The 18,395-nt window shown below is 49.0% G+C and overlaps 10 protein-coding genes across 10 annotated transcripts; 6 read left to right on the top strand and 4 right to left on the bottom strand.

Moving 5' to 3' along the window:
- Positions 1 to 65: 65 nt before the first annotated feature.
- N7525_007546 (uncharacterized protein) lies at positions 66 to 1,259 on the bottom strand (the record flags this gene model as incomplete). The annotated part of the gene is made up of 2 exons (XM_002567950.1): positions 66 to 867; positions 928 to 1,259. The coding sequence occupies 2 exons, from the start codon at positions 1,257 to 1,259 to the stop codon at positions 66 to 68; spliced, it is 1,134 nt and encodes a 377-aa protein (XP_002567996.1).
- A 342-nt stretch (positions 1,260 to 1,601) lies between these two features.
- N7525_007545 (F-box protein) lies at positions 1,602 to 3,286 on the top strand (the record flags this gene model as incomplete). The annotated part of the gene is made up of 3 exons (XM_002567949.2): positions 1,602 to 2,304; positions 2,377 to 2,957; positions 3,089 to 3,286. The coding sequence occupies 3 exons, from the start codon at positions 1,602 to 1,604 to the stop codon at positions 3,284 to 3,286; spliced, it is 1,482 nt and encodes a 493-aa protein (XP_002567995.2).
- A 290-nt stretch (positions 3,287 to 3,576) lies between these two features.
- Positions 3,577 to 4,077, bottom strand: N7525_007544 (uncharacterized protein; the record flags this gene model as incomplete). The annotated part of the gene is made up of 1 exon (XM_002567948.2): positions 3,577 to 4,077. The coding sequence occupies one exon, from the start codon at positions 4,075 to 4,077 to the stop codon at positions 3,577 to 3,579; it is 501 nt and encodes a 166-aa protein (XP_002567994.2).
- A 2,455-nt stretch (positions 4,078 to 6,532) lies between these two features.
- Positions 6,533 to 8,323, top strand: N7525_007543 (uncharacterized protein; the record flags this gene model as incomplete). The annotated part of the gene is made up of 5 exons (XM_002567947.1): positions 6,533 to 6,730; positions 6,788 to 6,835; positions 6,892 to 7,192; positions 7,254 to 7,618; positions 7,679 to 8,323. 5 exons carry the CDS (start codon positions 6,533 to 6,535, stop codon positions 8,321 to 8,323), a joined length of 1,557 nt encoding a protein of 518 aa, XP_002567993.1.
- A 1,032-nt stretch (positions 8,324 to 9,355) lies between these two features.
- N7525_007542 (MBL fold metallo-hydrolase) lies at positions 9,356 to 10,261 on the top strand (the record flags this gene model as incomplete). The annotated part of the gene is made up of 1 exon (XM_002567946.1): positions 9,356 to 10,261. One exon carries the CDS (start codon positions 9,356 to 9,358, stop codon positions 10,259 to 10,261), a length of 906 nt encoding a protein of 301 aa, XP_002567992.1.
- A 166-nt stretch (positions 10,262 to 10,427) lies between these two features.
- On the bottom strand, positions 10,428 to 11,157 carry N7525_007541 (glutathione S-transferase family protein; the record flags this gene model as incomplete). The annotated part of the gene is made up of 2 exons (XM_002567945.2): positions 10,428 to 10,710; positions 10,769 to 11,157. 2 exons carry the CDS (start codon positions 11,155 to 11,157, stop codon positions 10,428 to 10,430), a joined length of 672 nt encoding a protein of 223 aa, XP_002567991.2.
- An 802-nt stretch (positions 11,158 to 11,959) lies between these two features.
- On the top strand, positions 11,960 to 14,373 carry N7525_007540 (uncharacterized protein; the record flags this gene model as incomplete). Its single annotated transcript, XM_061214136.1, has 5 exons — positions 11,960 to 12,271; positions 12,347 to 12,503; positions 12,752 to 12,852; positions 12,912 to 13,933; positions 13,989 to 14,373. The coding sequence occupies 5 exons, from the start codon at positions 11,960 to 11,962 to the stop codon at positions 14,371 to 14,373; spliced, it is 1,977 nt and encodes a 658-aa protein (XP_061068567.1).
- A 216-nt stretch (positions 14,374 to 14,589) lies between these two features.
- Positions 14,590 to 15,100, top strand: N7525_007539 (beta galactosidase jelly roll domain-containing protein; the record flags this gene model as incomplete). The annotated part of the gene is made up of 2 exons (XM_061214135.1): positions 14,590 to 14,678; positions 14,956 to 15,100. The coding sequence occupies 2 exons, from the start codon at positions 14,590 to 14,592 to the stop codon at positions 15,098 to 15,100; spliced, it is 234 nt and encodes a 77-aa protein (XP_061068566.1).
- A 267-nt stretch (positions 15,101 to 15,367) lies between these two features.
- N7525_007538 (putative glycosyl hydrolase) lies at positions 15,368 to 16,611 on the bottom strand (the record flags this gene model as incomplete). The annotated part of the gene is made up of 3 exons (XM_002567944.2): positions 15,368 to 15,779; positions 15,832 to 16,088; positions 16,141 to 16,611. The coding sequence occupies 3 exons, from the start codon at positions 16,609 to 16,611 to the stop codon at positions 15,368 to 15,370; spliced, it is 1,140 nt and encodes a 379-aa protein (XP_002567990.2).
- Positions 16,612 to 17,929: 1,318 nt separating this feature from the next.
- On the top strand, positions 17,930 to 18,163 carry N7525_007537 (uncharacterized protein; the record flags this gene model as incomplete). The annotated part of the gene is made up of 1 exon (XM_061214134.1): positions 17,930 to 18,163. One exon carries the CDS (start codon positions 17,930 to 17,932, stop codon positions 18,161 to 18,163), a length of 234 nt encoding a protein of 77 aa, XP_061068565.1.
- Positions 18,164 to 18,395: the final 232 nt, after the last annotated feature.

Genomic DNA, 18,395 nt, shown 5'->3' with positions numbered 1-18,395 from the left:
TTGACAAAGATATTTCTCCATGATAGTCCGAAATTGTATTTTCATCATTGCCCAACCAATTCCCGTCAAGTGGACTTCTTGACCTTCGAAACCTCCTGCCTATTACCGCCGGTCTCAGTAAAGACGAGCTCATCTCTCTCCCAAATTAACTCTACCGCAGTACCTGCGGGGCCGACCAGAACCGTCAATAGAGCAGTCTTAACCAAGAGACTGAGCCAAGAGACGTTATTGAGCAGCTGCTTGTGAGCAACGGTGTACAGTGAGATCGCCCAAATCAAGACACCCGCAGAACCAATCATATAGTCCCATCGGAGGAAGACATGGACCCCGTCACCGACATTATCAACCGTCAGCCCAGACCAAGGCAGAGGAACTGAGAAAACATTGGCCGGGTGAAGGGAGTCCAGAAAACGGTCTTCAAACAAAACCGGGACTACAACAGTTGCCAAAGAGACGACCAATGTGACAATTTGCGACAGAGACGCATTAGCAAACGCAAATGCGTAGACCCAGCGCAAGCTAGACATGGATGCGCGGTGGTTGTTGGAGAAGAAAGGAGACAGAGTAAAGTAGGCGACCGTGGTCAAGATTGACACATACGCGGGCCAGGGGTGCCAGATGGCAATGGCGATCTGCTTTAGGTCCACAGGAATCACAGAGGGAGCGGGCAAGGCCATCGCCACGGTCGGCACCATGTATCCAACGACGAAGACTAACGGCAGAACTGCGAGGACTGCTCGTGGGATGCGGATGTTATCTGCATGAGGACGGCGCGCAGTGATCGAGCAGCCCAGCTGAAGAGCGCATGTCAATGGGATCCCAAAGGCGAAAGTTAATACTTGAGCGGCGAGGCCAAATATGGTCGGGCTGTATGAGTAGTTAGCTTTTGTTTATTATCCAATATGCTTGTTAATGGGCATAGCGTACTAAGCGGCTATTGTCCCCGCATTGCCCTTTCTCCAAGATTCCAAGACAATCAGAGTCCAGGTTGCGCCGAAGGTGCCACTAAATCCAACTCCGTGAAGCAGCAGACCAGGGTTGTTGCCATCCAGTGCCGGATAGAAAAATGTGGTCAAAAGAGTCAGTACGTGATCGACTTCCTTGATTCCCGTGTAGACTGTCCGCAAAGGGGCGTCAAAGCTCGGGAGCTTGCCGGACTCAATGGATCTGCGGGCCAGGGCATCGAGGCCGTTGATGTAGGAAAAGTAGAATATGGCGTAGAACACCAATGCGCTCAAAGAAAATAGTATATATCTCATTATGTGAAAATGGTGTACTGGTGTAAAAGCTAGGAACCCATTCAAATCTGGGGAAACCGGGAGGAGTAGCCGGACTTATAAAAAACAGGGCCGATCTGTGCTAAGTCCCATGGGTGTGTGAGACCGAGGTGTCACGAATTCAAGGTTGTGCAACCACTTCCTTGACGATCTTTGATCCTTCCGTTCACATGCATACGAAATGGAGTTCAGTCCCTACCTAGGTAGGTACCTAGGACCTAGGCCAGCATATTGCATACCAAAATGGGTTTAGCGTTCACCACATCTTCCTCAATCGCCTAACGTATCGGGCATCGACTCCAATCAACTTTCACTTCATCCGCCATGGCTGGATCATTACCGCTCGAAATTCTCCAGGAGATATTTTCCTACCAGCCAGGCCACCTAGCCTCATGCGCTTGTGTCTGCCGGCAATGGCAGGTGGCTGCTGAGAGATTTACCTTCGCCGATCTGCATATCAGTTTGGCAGATCTCGAAGACTTCCAACAGATTTTTCCTATATCCAACTCCGCCGGTCGATGTTTCCACCTCCGAAGTCTACATTTCAAGATCATTATCCCGAAATATAGTATTGCCGCCCGCGCCAAGTATGAAGACCAAGATGATCGCGACAGCAATAACAACGCTTTCACGCAAGCGATTACATCGCTCTTTGAAATTCTGAGCTCATGGCCCGAATACGACCGTTACATGTCACTGCAGATCTACGCCAGGTCTCCAAGCGATTGGCAAGCAGAGCCGGACTGGAATAGACGGCGTGCCCGACTGCGACGAGGCTGTCTTTTCCCAGAGAAGGACCTGCTACAGCGCCGGTATCAGGATTCCTATCTCCAGCTGATGCGGAAGATTGTTCTTCCTGACGTCAAATGCATTACTTCATTAGACGTGATGGGGTGTGAGAAATTCCGCAACATCGCACCGGGAGCTGTATATGCGATGGTTGTCCGTCTTCCACGGCTGCAGACCGTCACCGCCACACTTCGTGACAAAGCTAGGGATGGTACCGGAATGGGTGATAGTCTTGATGGTAAGTCATATGAACGTCTTCCGTGCACTTTCATTCGTGAAAAATATCAGAAGGTTCTGACGGTTCGAATAGATTTCCCTAGAGTTGCTGCTCGTTGGCCGTCTTCCCTGCGACATTTGCGACTGAGATATGAGCCAACACAACGCTATGGCGAAAACTACTCACCGCACTCAATCCCAGGCCCAAACTCTCGGTCCCTTGCTTTACACCAAATGACTCAGCGCCTAGAAAGTGTTGACTTAACGGAAACCACGATCGGCCCTGATTTGTTCTGGCCGGTAGATGCCAACAATATCACCCCATTCTGGCCAAATCTTGTCAAACTTACCATAACGTACTCGAATAATTTCCACCCACGGCCTGAGTCTCTCGATCCAACGGATGAACTACTACGAACTGCACTCAAGAGCAAAGAACTTGATGAGTTGAGTATCGCTGCTGGATGTGCTGCTCAAAATATGCCTCGGCTACAGTCCATGGAGATGGATATCATGTTACCCGGCATACCGATCGCTCAGTATTATTTCATATACATTGCAACTCCAGGAAAAGTAAGATGGGAGACCACCTCACAGTTCTACGTATCGAAGAAAGCACAACAGACATGGAATGTTGCGGCTAGGCGTCATGGAAGTTCTCTGCCATCTGTGGAAGTCTGTGCTAGGTTTACTTGTTCCTCCGATTCAAGTTTGTCTTCATGAAAATGGAAGATGTCAAATGGAACCCAGAGGAAAGCAAGAGATTGAAAGTCAAGAAAATTGATTAGGAACCATATGCAGTATAGAAGTCTCCCGTCTCACGATCGAAACTATATGATGATAGTCTGGTGAGCAAAAATCTCGACGAGCTGGGTCTCGCAGCTGGACGTGCTACTCAGTATATGCATCGGCTAAATTCCATGGACATTGTTATCGGCGTACTCAGCGTGCCGACATCTCATGATTACTTCAGCTACGATGCAAATTTGGGCACAGTGTCATGAGCGACCACCTCGGAGTCCTACGTATCGAAGGAAACAGAAGAAGCGTGGTATGGTGCGGGTAAGCACTATGGATATGAGCCTGCCGCTTGCCCATCAATATCTGGCTGGACATACATTTAAGGCCAGCGATATTTGAGCCAGAACCTGCTGCTCGACCTGCAATCCCTGGATTGACCTACATGCAGGGTTCTGCGCCCGGTACTACAACGCTTGCTTCAACCCAGCCGCCATATGGTGCGGGTTCAAATTTGTTTTATGTCATATAAGAAGGCGAGACGATGTATCTCGGCCTAAAAGGGGCCTGTTAAATCAGACAGCATATTATCCACATGCAGCTCGTCCCGGTACCCCTCGAACACCTGATCGACCACGTCAGCCAGCCACCGAATCAAGTAGCGAACCGTGTAATGCATCTTGGTGTACTCCCAGTACTCCGGGAAGAAGCCCGCATTCTCCCAGTCGACAATGCCGGTGATCTTGCCGTTTTCGGCGAGAATATTCCTAGGATTTAGATCCCCATGTGTAAAGACGATTGCGTGTGAGAGGGCATGCGACTTGGCTGCGCTTCCTCGAGTATCATCCGTCATCCCTCTAGTCAGGAAGTTGTGGAAGTCGGCCTCCGTTTGGAAGCGCAAGTTCCCCGACTGGCTGTCCGGGATGCGCCAGTCCAGGATCCCGCCACCTGCAGAGTTGCAGATTTGAAACTTGCTGACTTGGTTGGGGATCGCTCGCATTTGGGCGATATAGCGTTTAAGGTCAAATACAACGTTTTCCATTTGCTCGTCCGTCATTGCGTGAAGTATGTGGCCGATTGGACGGCCTGGAACCCGGGTCATGAGCAAATAGGAAGCGTCAGGGGTTTGCAGGACATCAATTGGCCTCGGCGCGGGTATTTGTGTGAATTTCTCCACCATGTCAAGAGCATGAGCCTCCGCCCGACATTGAGTAGCCCAGTGAGCCGGTGCCTTCCGTAGGTACAGCCCCCAAGGTAACCGTTGGACTGTTGGGGAAAAGGATGGTCCGTAGAAATAGGTACCAATCGACAGGAGCTTTTCATAGGTTGCGGCTCGAACAAAACATGGCAAAGCGGTCCATAGTCGCCTGAAGGTAGAAAATAACAGCTTGGGCAATAATGGGAATCGAAAATTTTGTGTGACTGAGAGCTGTCAGAAATTATCCCAGGCGAAAACGGGGTATAGACTCACTAGGACGGTCCCGCTGTTGTGTAATGTGCGTCCGTACCTGCATCCATGCCAGTGCGTTGGAAAACAGGGCATGAATCTCAAAAATATCCTTGTGGGGGATTGGGATTTGTTTAGTAGTCTTATCCTCAAGAAGCATCATCTCTCCTGATAGAGCAATGGCCATTTCACCCCGAGCGCTGTGACTGGACGGGTTGGTACTGATCATATACTTCGTTTTCAGTCAGTGTGCACTTGTATAGATGGTTCGATGGTGACCTACACTCTGTCTGCGGGGTGAATTTTGCTGGTCCCAGCTCATAGGTTGAAACCTTACCTCGCCTGCCTCCACGAGCTCGAATGCAGAGACTGATGACAGCCAGAGATTATCAAGTCTCTCCATTGGCTCTGAGTGTAACGTGAGAATTAAGCGGAGAGATTCCATGGTATCCGTGGACAGAAAAGCGTGGAGCATCTCGGATAGTCGACCCTTATATGTCAACGTCAATAAAGACCATATGATAGGAACTGAATATACTTACCCCCTCGACTAGATCAGGATTCGTCAACACCCGTGGCGGAACGATGTGCACAATGCGCAGGTCAGAATCGTCTGGCCACTTGAACTCTTGTTGTGTGAGAGAACAGCGCCCGCCGTCTCTTTCATATACCAGCCGCTTGCTCTCAGCGGACAGCCCTGTTGCTACAATAGGTCGAACTACGCGCTAGCAAGTTAGGAACAGATGCGAGGGGGACTGTCTGGGTATATTTATGTTGTGCTTACAGATATTGACTAAATCCTTCCAATCTGAGAGGAATTCCCAAATTGTCTTTTTTGGGGCGGATTGCGAGGTGCCATCAATTGCGGTCTCCCGCAAAAAGTAGCAGGCTGCTTCCTGTGGATCCCGCGCATCTATGAGAAATGCGCCTAGAATAGAACGGTCGGGATGTGGCAGCTCGGTAATAGTCAAGAGGGCTTGGTATTGAGGAGATCGATGGTCCTGGTAGAATAGCTGGGATGCTGAGTCCTGGATATGGCATGGAACCGCCATGATCAGAGAACTAGCGGGTCACCTAGGACCTAAATGATCAAGTTCTGATAGATATTTAGGGGAAAAGGGAAAGGAAAAGAGAAGGGAATGAGAATGAAAAGAACAAAGGAGGCGGAGCAAGGTAATGAGACGTAAGGCTAAGATGTCTCCAGGGCCCCGGCGTTTGTCTAGTCTGGTCTCCAAGAGACCAACAGGGGTCACATAACAGGTGCATTTGTTAAGTGTTTGACATACAGGAGCTACCCCATGTACAGCGACACATATAACACAAATGGAAATCTTGGCAGCATTCTGCTTCTGAAAATTTGTCTGCCACAAGGGAACCTGGCGTTACTCCTGTTTCGGCACACTACCCTACGAAACACACGTTGGGACACTGTTGGCCATAGCCATACTCGCCAGCACTATATTAAACGATTGATCAACCGCTAGTTAAGGACTCTTAACGTTAGAAGTCCAGGGTCCCTTAAGACAGACGACGAATCACCGTGGTATGATGGGGAATAGTCTTCACACCTAGTCCACAGTAACTAAGTGGAGTCGCTCCTCAGCTTTTATTCATTGTATTTATTATGAAAACATCTACGTTCTTGGTCGCAGGACAGTGTCTTGGTCCATATTTGAAACTCTACAAGTCTACTAAGGTCTCAACGCTTGAACCCCTTAAAATAGGGATTGGCAATGGTGAGTCCTGTAGAGGTGCGCGATGAAAGTGAAACCAGGGTATGGGTCGCGTTAACGCTAGTCCTCTTTTGTAGTTTTTATGGGGCCCAACACGTGATGCAACAGCGCGTCGTCGCATGCGCTAGTTATGGATCACCTGATGCCTAACGGCCATTGACCGCCCAAGCCAAAACAGACAAACAAAATTTCCCCACCATAGCTCTCCATCACATCCTCACAGATTGGAAATTTGATTTTCTTCTTCCAAATCTCAATCGAATGCTGGCAGCTTGCGTTGAATCAACTTGGCTTATGGGACTGGCACATGCCGTCCCGGTACCTCCGACAAGATGCTGCGGGATTCTGATATAGATTCCTTGAATGGGCATCTAATGTCCTTATCGCGGGAGCAACAGAAGCAACATGACAATCTTCAGGACTTGCTCACCCAGTTCAAGAGTCTGTTGGACGACTACAGCTCGCTCAAAAGTGACTATGAAGAGGTTAAAGAAGGCAGAGAGAAATACAAAAGACAGGCTAGAGGCCAGGTACGAATCGACAGGCTTACAGAAACTACGAGAGCGAGAAAACTGACAATCCACCAGGATCGTAATCCTTTTGTCCTTGTCCTTGTGGATGGAGACGGATATCTGGTGAGACTGTCTTGCTTTCCTTGACATCCAATCGATCGCCTAACATACCTCTCTAGTTCAAAGAGCATTTCCTGAAGCATGGCAGTGAAGGTGGCATTAATGCAGCCCGCGAGCTGAGCGACTCTATCAAAGAGCTTATGCATTCGACAATGGGAATGCAGGCAGAACAGTGTCGGATCATGGTTCGTGTCTATGCAAATGTTCTCGGGTTGTCCAAGGCGCTAGCACGAGCTGGACTTATGGGCCATGAAGCTCGATCTATGTCGCCATTTACTTCGTCATTTACTCGTGCCCAAGAGCTATTTGATTATGTCGACGCTGCAGAGAAGAAGGAAGGCAGTGATTTCAAGATCAGAGGTAATGAACAATTTGGCATGAATAGACTTGTTATTGTACTGATATGTGCTGCGAAATCAAGAAATGTTCCGTCTCTTCGTGGATCTCAACCAATGCCGACATATCTATTTTGCCGGCTGCCACGACACTGGATACGGCTCTCTCCTGACGCCCTATAGAGGCAGAAGTGACCGTATCACCCTCATCAAAGCTGCTAGTTTCCATCGTGAATTCGAGGCACTGGATCTCCCTATCAGAGAATTGCCTTCGGTGTTCATGTCTACTCCTTTACTTAACAGCAAGCCGCCCATGGGCCCGGCCGCGTCTCCGACTGTGGCCAAATTCAACGGTGGAAATGGTGCACACCACGTTTCTAATGGCCCAAACGGTGCGAATGGTGCCAATGGTGGAAATACCACCAAACCAGTCTGCAAGCACTTCCAAAAGGTATTGATTCCCGATCACACAATGCCATGATGGGTAACCTGTTGACTGACATCGACCTAGGGTATCTGCAAGTTCGGCAATGGTTGCAATAAACAACATGTTATGCCGAGCCAGTCATTGAATCATCACCCGTCATCTAAACACTCAAGCGCAAGTGATTCACCTAAACAATTGTGGTCTTCCCCTACGGTTGTTGGTCGCTCAGAGGATTTCCTTAGATCAATGCTCCCGTTGCCAAGCATCAAAACGGAAGAATTCATCCCAGTCAATAAAGATGGGGACCGTATCGACCCGTACTATCCTCACCCGTCACCAGAAGCCTTCGACGAATACCACGCTCGAGCCAAAGAACACAAAGTCTGCAATAGCTACCATCTGTCCGGAGAATGCGGTGACATGAGCTGCACCTACGATCACAGCGATGTCTCTAACGTGATAATCGACGTTCTGCGATACATGCTCCTCCAACACCCGTGCAGTCGGGCTGGGGCATGCCGATCTATCAAATGCTACATGGGCCACCTATGCCAGAAGCCCGGATGCAAGGCTGTGAAGAGCTGGCAGTGCCGATTCAACCAAGCTGCTCACACCCTTGATCTTCAGACTGCTCGCTGGGACGTGCCAAGTGACCAGAGCCAAATTGATCAATGGTCTGTCAGCGACGCTTCTATCGGGGAGCACTCGCCGATTGAGCTCGCGTTCTAATCGATCACAATCCCCGGGGCCCGCAAAGAAACAATTTGCAACCATACCTACGGACAATCTCTCTTATTTGGGATGTCTTTGTATGTGTGAAAAGTCCGCGACTGCAAGGTCGGTTGCTCGACAAAACAATGGGTTGATGGCTAGCAATAAACCGACAGACTTACGAAAGACATTTGATTTCAATGTGCTAGAAAGAAAGTTGAGGACAGTCATCTTCCACATGAAGATTCGATTCCTTGGTGGCCACGATCATTCATGTTCGCTGGTCTACTTTTACAAGGTAATTCCAGGTGGTAGTTAGCCTAGAACAACGAATTCATATTTGACTGCCCTTACCGCTAATCTGTGCATTTAAACTGGTCATCGCGTAAGTCATTCCTAGAGGGCTTCATATAAAGGGTAAGTCATCTCGAAAGTTTGTGCTCAGGTGATGTCCAGTCTGTTGCTGTTGCCCCGGGAAGGTGCAAGGCAGGTCGTCAATTTAGGAAGGTACGTGGACTTGAGGGTATAAAAGGGCTCCCCTCGTCTTTCTTCCTCTCCTCTTCTTCCTCTCTCCAGCCCTCTCGTCCGCGATCTCACCGTAGCCCCCATGAGATCGCATAGGCGAGGCACAGGGCCGTGCATCACCTATACATAAAGACGTCAACATTACCAAGGTTGTTGAGGTCCATATAGGTCTACACCCAAAACAAACCGTTCTTTCTCGTGGAAGTTCTTTGACAAAGTCGTGGCTGGGCCTTTGGGCTCTGTATAGCCACTTGACGGGTCCCACGGAATACATGGGGGGTGTTGAATCACATCATCTTCCATTGTGTAGTTAGACATAGACACCCAGGTAGTCACTGAATAATCTACAGTCGAAGACTATATTCAAACTAGAGTAGCTGTATGCGAGCTACATTGGGTGGCACTGATGATTGTATAAATACGTAATTCCAACCAGCCAAGATCAGCACACCCTACGAAATACAACTTAATTTCCTTCAGACTTGACAGCGATTCCTTCAAGTGATCCTTAGCTTGATCAACGGAATGGAACCGAAAGTCCACCCATTCTTCGAGCCCAAGACTTGTTCTTGGCAGTATGTTGTCGCCTGTCCTGAGAGAAAAGAGGCGGCCATCATCGACTCAGTCTTGAATTATGATGCCGCGAATTTCCTCGTCACCACAGAATCTGCGGACGAACTCATGGACTGTGTTCTAAAGAATGGATATACAGTCACCTTGCTGCTGGAGACACATGCACACGGGGACCACCTCTCGGCCGCCTACTATATCCAACAAGCCCTCTGGTCCCGCGGGCAGCCTCATGCATCGATCTGCATTAGCGAGAACGTCAGGGTCGTCCAAAGTCACTTCGCCAACAAATATTCAATTCCGAGACAGGAAATCGACCACGCCTTCGACCATCTTTTCCAGCCTGATGAGGTATTCAACATTGGTGACGTGGCCAGCATCGCCCTCCATCTCCCAGGACATACACCGGACCATGGAGGCTACAAAATAGGGAACAACGTCTTCACGGGAGACAGTATGTTCAATCCAGATGTTGGCAGTGGTCGATGTGACTTCCCAGGCGGCGACGCGCGGGCCCTTTTCCGCTCGATGAAACGTCTCCTTACTTTCCCACCTGAGACAAGATTATACACAGGACATGATTATCCTCCTTCCAATGAGTACACGGCGCGATGCCCATTGCCGTATGTTACGGTTGAAGAGCAGGTTAAGAAAAACAAGCACATCAAGAACGACTCGACAGAGGAGGACTTTGTGAAGTGGAGGACGCAGCGGGACAAGGAGATGCCTGAGCCGAAGCTTGTGCACCAGGCTATGCAGGTCAATGTGCGTGGAGGCAGGATGCCAGGCAAATCGCACGATGGGAAGGCATATCTGCTGTATCTCATCAATGTCCCGAAGGCTTTGGTGACTGGGAAGTAAAGATAGACAGATACTGGTAAATCAAACCTTGATATTTTGGATCTGTGACATGATATTTACTTTATATATCCTGTTACATTTGCCTCTGATCGTTATATATTCCCACCAAACGGCTAACTTCTCCCAGTCACGATCTAAGCTATAGCATAGTCTCAATTCACACAGTTCAACTTTGACCTTGAACCTTGATGTACGCCTCCTGGATTTCCTCCCGTGTCGACATGAGCCCAAGCCACTTCTTGATCAAAGGATATTTCTCAAGTGAAAGGCCAGCGAAGGAGTGCAAACGAACCCAAGGCTCGAAATGATAATCCACGGCACACACACGACCGGGCAGGATACTCTCACCACTAGTCTTCTTCAACTGTCCCTCGAGAACATCATAGCAGCGATAAGTCTGCTCCGTGAATCTCTGGAGCGCATTCTCATTCTTCTGCGGGACAAAATGTCTGAAGGAATGAAGAGTAAGCTTCATCTATGAATTTTTTCCAGATTTACACAACCAACCTAAACCAATTTGTCTGTCCAGTCATGGGACCAAGTGACGATAACAAGAAATACTCCCACTTTTCAAAATCGACCAGATCTTGCGCCGATTCACCCGTTGGACCGATCATGTTAGCTGTGTCATACACACGGCGAACATAATTCATGCATGCCCCAGATTCCCACGCAACGACACCGGTGTTGGGATCTTCGATGGCGGGGACACGGCCGTTCTCGTTGATCTTGGAGAACTCTACCCCCTTCACTCCCTTCTGGGGATCTTTGCCAAACTCCCACTGCCTCACTTTGAATGGGACGTGGAGCGCCTCGAGTGCCATGGCGATCTTCACTGGGTTCGGGCCCGTGGCGTGGGCGGCGTGCAGGACGATTGGTTTGATATGCGTGCCCATTGTTTGATTTTGGATTCAAGAATTGGTATTTGCCGGAGGGTGTCGAAGAGAAACTCCATCCCGAGTGGCTCGAAATAAGGCATAGGATGGCGATGACGACGGCGGAATGAGGTCGCCATGATGTAATTTGCAGCAAAATCTGGGGTAAACGGCCGAGGCAATTTACCCTGATTTTCGAGTGGTGTCAGTAATATAAAGCGGAAGACGTCTTGTACTTCATTTTGTCTAATTTATTACTGCTGAAATGATCGACAGGTCGTAGTTTCCCGGTGCGCCGGTTAATTCACGAGATCTTCCTTCAATGGGATCAAAGGTAGCGATCGGCTTGTTGCTGGGGGTGGCGGAGTCGGTTTTGTCGATGCGGGGAAATGAATTCAGGTAGAGAAAATGCTAAAATGCTTCATTTCTGAATTTGCATTTGCTTTGTTGTTACCCTCGCTTGCCTCGCGCGGTGACCATCAGTAATAATTCCGCCCACAGTTTATATTGTGGCTCCAACCATCACCTATGAAAGATGTTGTTCAATACCTCCAGATTATTTACCCTGCTCTCCGCAGTTGCAGCTTTGGTGTTAGCCTCTTCCAAAACCCATACTAAACCTGAAAACAACGGCCTACAGGTCAGTGAGTGCATCACCCTCGCAGTATCATTTTGCTAACGCGCTACGGGTACCTAGGTGACATGAGACCAGCATTCCATCATAGTACGCGGAGAGCGGTTGATGGTCTTTTCCGCAGAATTCCACCCATTCCGCCTCCCAGTCCCAGGTCTTTGGATCGACGTGTTCCAAGAGATAAAGAGCATGGGATTCAACGTGGTCTCATTATACGTGGACTGGAGCCTTGTTGAATGGAACCCCGGGCATGTTATCACGGATGGGGTATGGAGGTTGGACGAATTCTTCGACGCAGCGAGTCAAGATGGACTATACCTAATTGCACGAACCGGGCCGCATATCAATGCAGAAACCACCGCTGGCGGGATACCTGGGTGGGTTCTACGAAACAAAGCCGCTATTCGATCTGACGACCCCGAGTACATGAATGTGACAGCGAAGTACGTGTCGAAATTAGGTCGGATCATTGAAAGAGCTCAGATCACACATGGTGGCCCGGTCATCATGGCCCAGCCAGAGAATGAGTACTCTATTTGACCTGGAGTGACTGATTTCCCGACTGACATGAATCAGAATTATATGGACCGTGTCAAACAACAGCTGCTTGACGCAGGTATTGCAGTTCCTTTACTCGTGAACCGTAACTTGGTTATGGGGTACTTCGCGCCAGGTTCAAGGCAAGGTGCAGTTGATATCCACGCTATCGATGCACACCCAATGCGCCATGGCTGTGAGCTTGCTTTCAACGTCCCTTAGTGGTAGAGCTGCAGGATTAACCCATTCGCCCCCTTAGGGACAAATCCTAGTGTTTGGCCTACTTATAGATTCCTATATGCTTGGCAAGTGACGCACGAACGGCAAAGTCCAACGACGCCCTTCGCTATTGCTGAGTTCTAAGGGGGTTCTGACGAGGGATGATGGGACCATTTTCTATTAGTAAAGAATGAAGGAACAAAAATTATTCTAGGGGTGATGTAGTTCAGGACATGTGCGGGCAGTTAGTAAAGGAAAAAGCTGGCAGAGTCGTGTACAAGAACTACAGCTTTGGCGTCAAGATCTTCAGCATTGACATGGTCCATGTGAGTCCATAAAGTTTCTTCCTGTCATGTTGCAATACTGATTATCAAATTCTGCCCAGACTTTCGGAGGCACAAACTGGGGTAACCTTGGGTATATGGGCGGACACACGTCATACGACTATTGTGCAGCAATAACAGAAGAAAGGATGATATGGCGGGGGAAATATAGTGGACAAAAACTTCAGGCTAATTTCCTCAAGTCTGACAGCAACTCCTCATCTCGGAGCGAACGGTACCTACGGCGCACCCCCCTCTATAGCCGTGACTGCTATCCTTGGGAATGGGACATAGGCAAATTTCTATGTCATCGGACATTCGGACCCCATATCCATCGGCAACACTCGGTGCATGCTCATATTGCCAACAAGCAGGGGAGGGGCATTAAGATCCCTCAGCTGGGAGGCGCTCTGACGTTGGATGGAAGTGATCACAAATTTCACGTCACAGATTACGATGTCGGCGGCATCAATTTGACTTACTCCTCTGCAGAGATATTCACATGGGCGCGCGGATCAGGGTCCACCCGTGTATTAATTCTCTACGGAGGCGCCGGGGAAACACACGAGTTTGGTCTGCCTAGTTATCTTGGAAAGCCAACCTCCATCGAAGGAGACCACATCGAAATAAAACAACGCAGATCTGCCTGGGTTGTGAAGTGGCATGTTACACCAGCACGACGAATTGTTCGGGTAGCAGATCTCCAGGTCTACCTGCTCTGGCGGAATGTCTCATACAACTACTGGGTGACGGAGTTGCCGGTATTAGGACCGATTGGAAACTACTCGTCACCATCGAAGGACGTGATAGTTGAGGCCGGATATCTTATCCGCACAGCCGATTTAATAAACAACCAGCTACGACTGACAGGTGATGTGGATGGCACGACGGAAATCGAGGTCATCTCCACTCCAGCTACAAGGCTGAAAGTTATCGCCCTTGATAGAGAAGTGGTACAGATTTCAACAACGTCCAATGTGAACCTGCGGGGGACTGTCAGATACAACGCTCCCAAGTTGGACGTTCCCGATTTGTCCAACCTGGAATGGAAGTTCATTGATCCTCTCCCTGAGATCCAGGCCTCGTACGACGATTCCAGCCCGGAAACCCTGCATACTGAACTCAACAAACAATCCTAGGCAGCTGGATACTCCCAGTAGTCTATACTCCATGGACTACGGATACCACACAGGATCTCGGCTATCCCATGGTCATTTTAACGCGAATGGCCGAGAATCCAATGTCCGGTTGGATTTATCTGGTGGCACGGGATTCGGACACTCTGTCTGGTTGAACGACACATTCCTTGGGTCATGGAATGGGTCGAGTACCAACTCTACAGTTGTGCACAACATGTCGGTATCATTCTTCCTGTCGCAGGGAAGCCCCTTTCTTATCTCAGTCCTGATTGATCACATGGACCAAGATGAGGAGGCTCCTGGCACTGATGCAATCAAATTCCCTCGAGGCATTCCAATTACGATATTTTGGGCCACACGCAATGCGATATCTCGTGGAAGTTGACTAATAACCCTGGAGGAGAGCAGTATCAGGGTTTCGCCCGGGGTGCTCTTATTGACGGTGGCATGTATGCCGAGAGACAAAGGTACCATTACCCCAGCTCGCCGACCTCGACATGGGAATTGTCGAACCCAGTCACAGGTGGCTTATAACACGCAGGTGTTGGGTTTTATGCTGCATCCTTCCGGCTGAACATTCCTCGGTGGATGGGATGTTCCAATGAGCATTGTTTTAAACAACTTACTGCCCAATTGTACCAAGGAAAATAGTCGAGGCACCAATTATCGATGCCAGCTGTTCATCAATGGGTAGCCTATCTTTTGTCTTGTCTGCATTATAGTTAGTTAACGACAGGTTTGTGGGCTTACAATTCAGTTGGGGGACTTCGAGGGATCGAGTCCTGTATACAGGGTGGTTGTATACTGGGGATGCACCACCGTTTTGTCGTCGAAGAGCAGGCTCTGGAACGCTATCTGCATAGCAGCATGTATGTAAAAGCGAGCTACATCGGGTTAATGAGATCATCATCATCATCATGGGTATCAATTCGGAAAATACAGTATGTGTCCGTTTGGTCCACTAAAGGCGGTTCCATGGCTCCAACCCAGAATCCACCCACTCTAATTTTTCTAATTCCGTCAACAACCTTGGCCCCCAAGCTTTCCCCGCTCCAGAGGGTATTCTGAACCATGAAGGGGACAATCATATAGCGTTGAGATTGTGGGCGTAGGACAAGAATGGCGCAACGCCGGGGAGCTTGGAATTAATTCCCACATCCATTATTCGGTCTGACTACAACAGGCTTCAGGCCGCCCGACAGCCTGTCTGAACGAAGCGAGCAGAGTCATACTGAATAAGAGACGAAGGTCACTGAACCGTGAATGCTGGGCTGACATTTGATATATATCCAGAACAAGTAATATATATACATGAAATCCGTTGAAACCCAGTGGACAATAAAGGCCTAAAGAAAATATGAAATGGCTCTGGGCCAGAGTTAGCTACCCGATACAGCAACAGCTGCGACCAGCGCATCGAAGGCCGAGCTATGCGTCGATGCATCAACTACTGCCATGATAGGACCAGCCCAGTTGACACCGAACTGTCCCTTTTCATTGCGATCATTATTCCAGATGCTGTTCGCACAGCTGTTTATCACATTCCGGTAAAGATCATGCGGAGATGCTTTGTGCAGCATTCGTAGATTGCGAATGAAAATGCCTTTGAATTGCGTGCCATCTGGCAGGCATTGCGGCTCGCAGAATTCATGGATAACTTTGTTCGAGTCAGCCAATGTCGCAATGGCTGCTTTTGCAATCTTGTTGGCCGCGGGCAGGTATGCGTCATTGGGTGCTGCTTTGTTCAATTCGACTAGTCCACCCAGGACAACTCCTTGATTGTACGACCACCTGCTCAAGGTTAGTTAAGAAGAGGTACTCGGACCAAAAAGAAATTGCTCACACAGTAGCCCCGTTGTTCTGGCAATTGTCTAAAAGGCCATCGTTGATGGTACCGTTTTCACCTATGAAGGCTTGGGCCGCGAACCAGTCCCACTCCTTCTGAGCCCAGCTGACATAGTATTTCTTTCTCCCGGGGACTCGGTTTGCGAGGTGTGCTGCGACTGAAAGAAACAGCTCGTTCGTAATCGAATTCACGTATCTGCTCGTCGGATTCCAGGGAAGGCCACCTCCACCACAGTTTGTGCCCCACGCGTTTACCTAGAAAGAATTAGGAAACGTCCAAATCCACATAGACACGACCTATACTTACCAGGCTCTCAAAAATTCCCTCAGCTAATTCTAGGTACGTCCCATCCTTGGTGACGTCGTATGCGCCAATCCATGCAAGGGCCCACCAGGCATCATCGTCATAAGCTTGATCAAGCCACAAGCTGGCATTGACAGGAGTCGATGGCTGGTTGTCACGAGTATAAACGGTCTTATGCTCAGGCCCGGGATGCGGATTGGACACCGGTCCCACATTGAATGTGTTATTGAAGACATATCTCGCTGTATCCATCACTGATGGATCAAGGGCAGCTAAATCTGCTATTGTATTCATGCAGCTCGCACCATCCCACCAGCCACAGGTATCCCAAATGCCACTTTGGGGGTTATACCACCCCTGGAGGGTATTGAGCGCATCGCGCGCTCTTGTTCTTGCGTCATCAGCCAGTGCGCTCCCCGTCAGAAGCAGCGAGATGACGGAAGGGAGCAGAAGACTGTGGTGAGAGAACAACATGGTAGAGAGATGCCAACGGAAAGGCGACACTACTCATGCGGAGGTACGAGTTGGGAGGACATCTCCGCTTTAAATAAGACAGCTCCCATATTCAGGCCCAGCTCCTGGACGCATCATAGCATATCCTAGACAAATATTTGTTGTACATTCTTGCGGCTGTAGTGCTTTGATTGGCGATCAAATTCAACAGGGCCCACTACCGGGGATCGCTAGACCCCTGATCTGCAATGATCGCCTCGTTGTGAGACTGAAACTCGTTCCAAAGCGCGAATATGTACTCCATATGCAGGTGGACGGTGATCTAAGGAACCAGCCTTGCAGCAAGATAGGTCCGATCTCAGTCAATTTGTCAATCTTCCCATGTCATTCACTCAAGGGGGGTGTTTATTCATCAGACTGGCGCTGTATACGCGGTGCTATTAGCGCCCATCCCTTGCAATGTGATCCCCGCTCTTTTTTTGTCGTCCAATTTGTTAACCAACAAAAAACGGATAGTTAAATATCCATTGTGTCATTCTGAACACTTAATCGCTCTTTCGGGCCCACCATGAGTTCATTTCTCTATCGCGATCAGGCGCTCTATGGTACAAAGGAGCCCACTCAAAGGCCGTTCCAAGAGAGTAGGTTGGTCTGGATTGAGCGAGGGTTGTTGTTGGATTTTCATTGGACAATTGAAGCGATAATCAATCGTCATCGAATCAATTGGGGTTTATTCAGTCGACCCGACCGAGCATGCTTGGGTGTGTCTGCAATTGTGCATCTGGGACTGCATCAGGTTCGACAGGTTTGTTCTTTTGCGACTGCCCACAATCCACCTCGAGGGCAGCTATATGCGACACGAATTGTCAGAGCTGCATAACATTTAAATCGGACTATTGCTGTACTGACGTCAGCCGCAGCTCCATTCCAAGGCTGTCATCCCCGTGGGAGATAGGTATCTTGGCATATTTTCCATGTGCCTGCAGCCAACTGTCCGCGAAAGGGAGAATTGAATCTTCCCACGATCAGTTCCATTCTTTTAACGTAGAATACATTATGTGGAAGTCCTCTTTTTCCCTTGATGCTGATATCCTGGTTGAGTTGGCACTGTTCGCCAAGGTGTTGAGACACGTACCACGAGCGAACAACAACCTACATTATGATGTATAGTTTCCAAATGGTCAGCTCAACTGTAGTAACATCATCCAGCATTCGATAACCGCATGTCCCATGCATAATGAGAACATAGAGACACGCGTTGTAAAACAGAGTGGGTAGCCAAGTAAACCAAGTAACTCGGCATCCCTTCTTTTGCTCCTTTGCAAAACTCAATAGAAAGATGTATGTCTCACTAGATAATGCGCCAATTATTAACCGCCAATTGAATACACATGAGCACCAGGGAGCGAAATCAAACCCCGACCTGCTTTATGCCAGTGATGAAATCTCTCAAGATCGAGCAGCTGAGGACATGGAACCATCGTCCGAAATAGTCAGACGAAAAGTTACCCACGAGGCGACAACGCACCTAGCGGATGCGTGGAAGTTGGGTTTATCCGGATGGAAACGTTGAGGTAGGAATCTGTGGTTCGGTGGCGACGATAAGAGAGAGAGAGGGAGAGAGAGTTGCACAGGCCGATATGAGCCAGTCAGCCCAAAGGTGGAGGAACGGTGCAATATGTATGAAGGTTGAATTCCAAGTGAGAGATAAAGACACAGCTCCTACTACTGTCTGCATAGTACGGTATCCGTGAACCGAGGCTGAGGAAAATATGATGAGGTTTCAGGGTCTGGGGAGGACCGGG

Source organism: Penicillium rubens, assembly GCF_028828025.1.
Source record: "Penicillium rubens strain IBT 27055 chromosome Unknown utg000003l_segment0_segment0, whole genome shotgun sequence".
In the NCBI taxonomy this organism is placed as follows: domain Eukaryota; kingdom Fungi; phylum Ascomycota; class Eurotiomycetes; order Eurotiales; family Aspergillaceae; genus Penicillium; species Penicillium rubens.
This window is presented reverse-complemented; position numbering and strand designations above follow the sequence as displayed.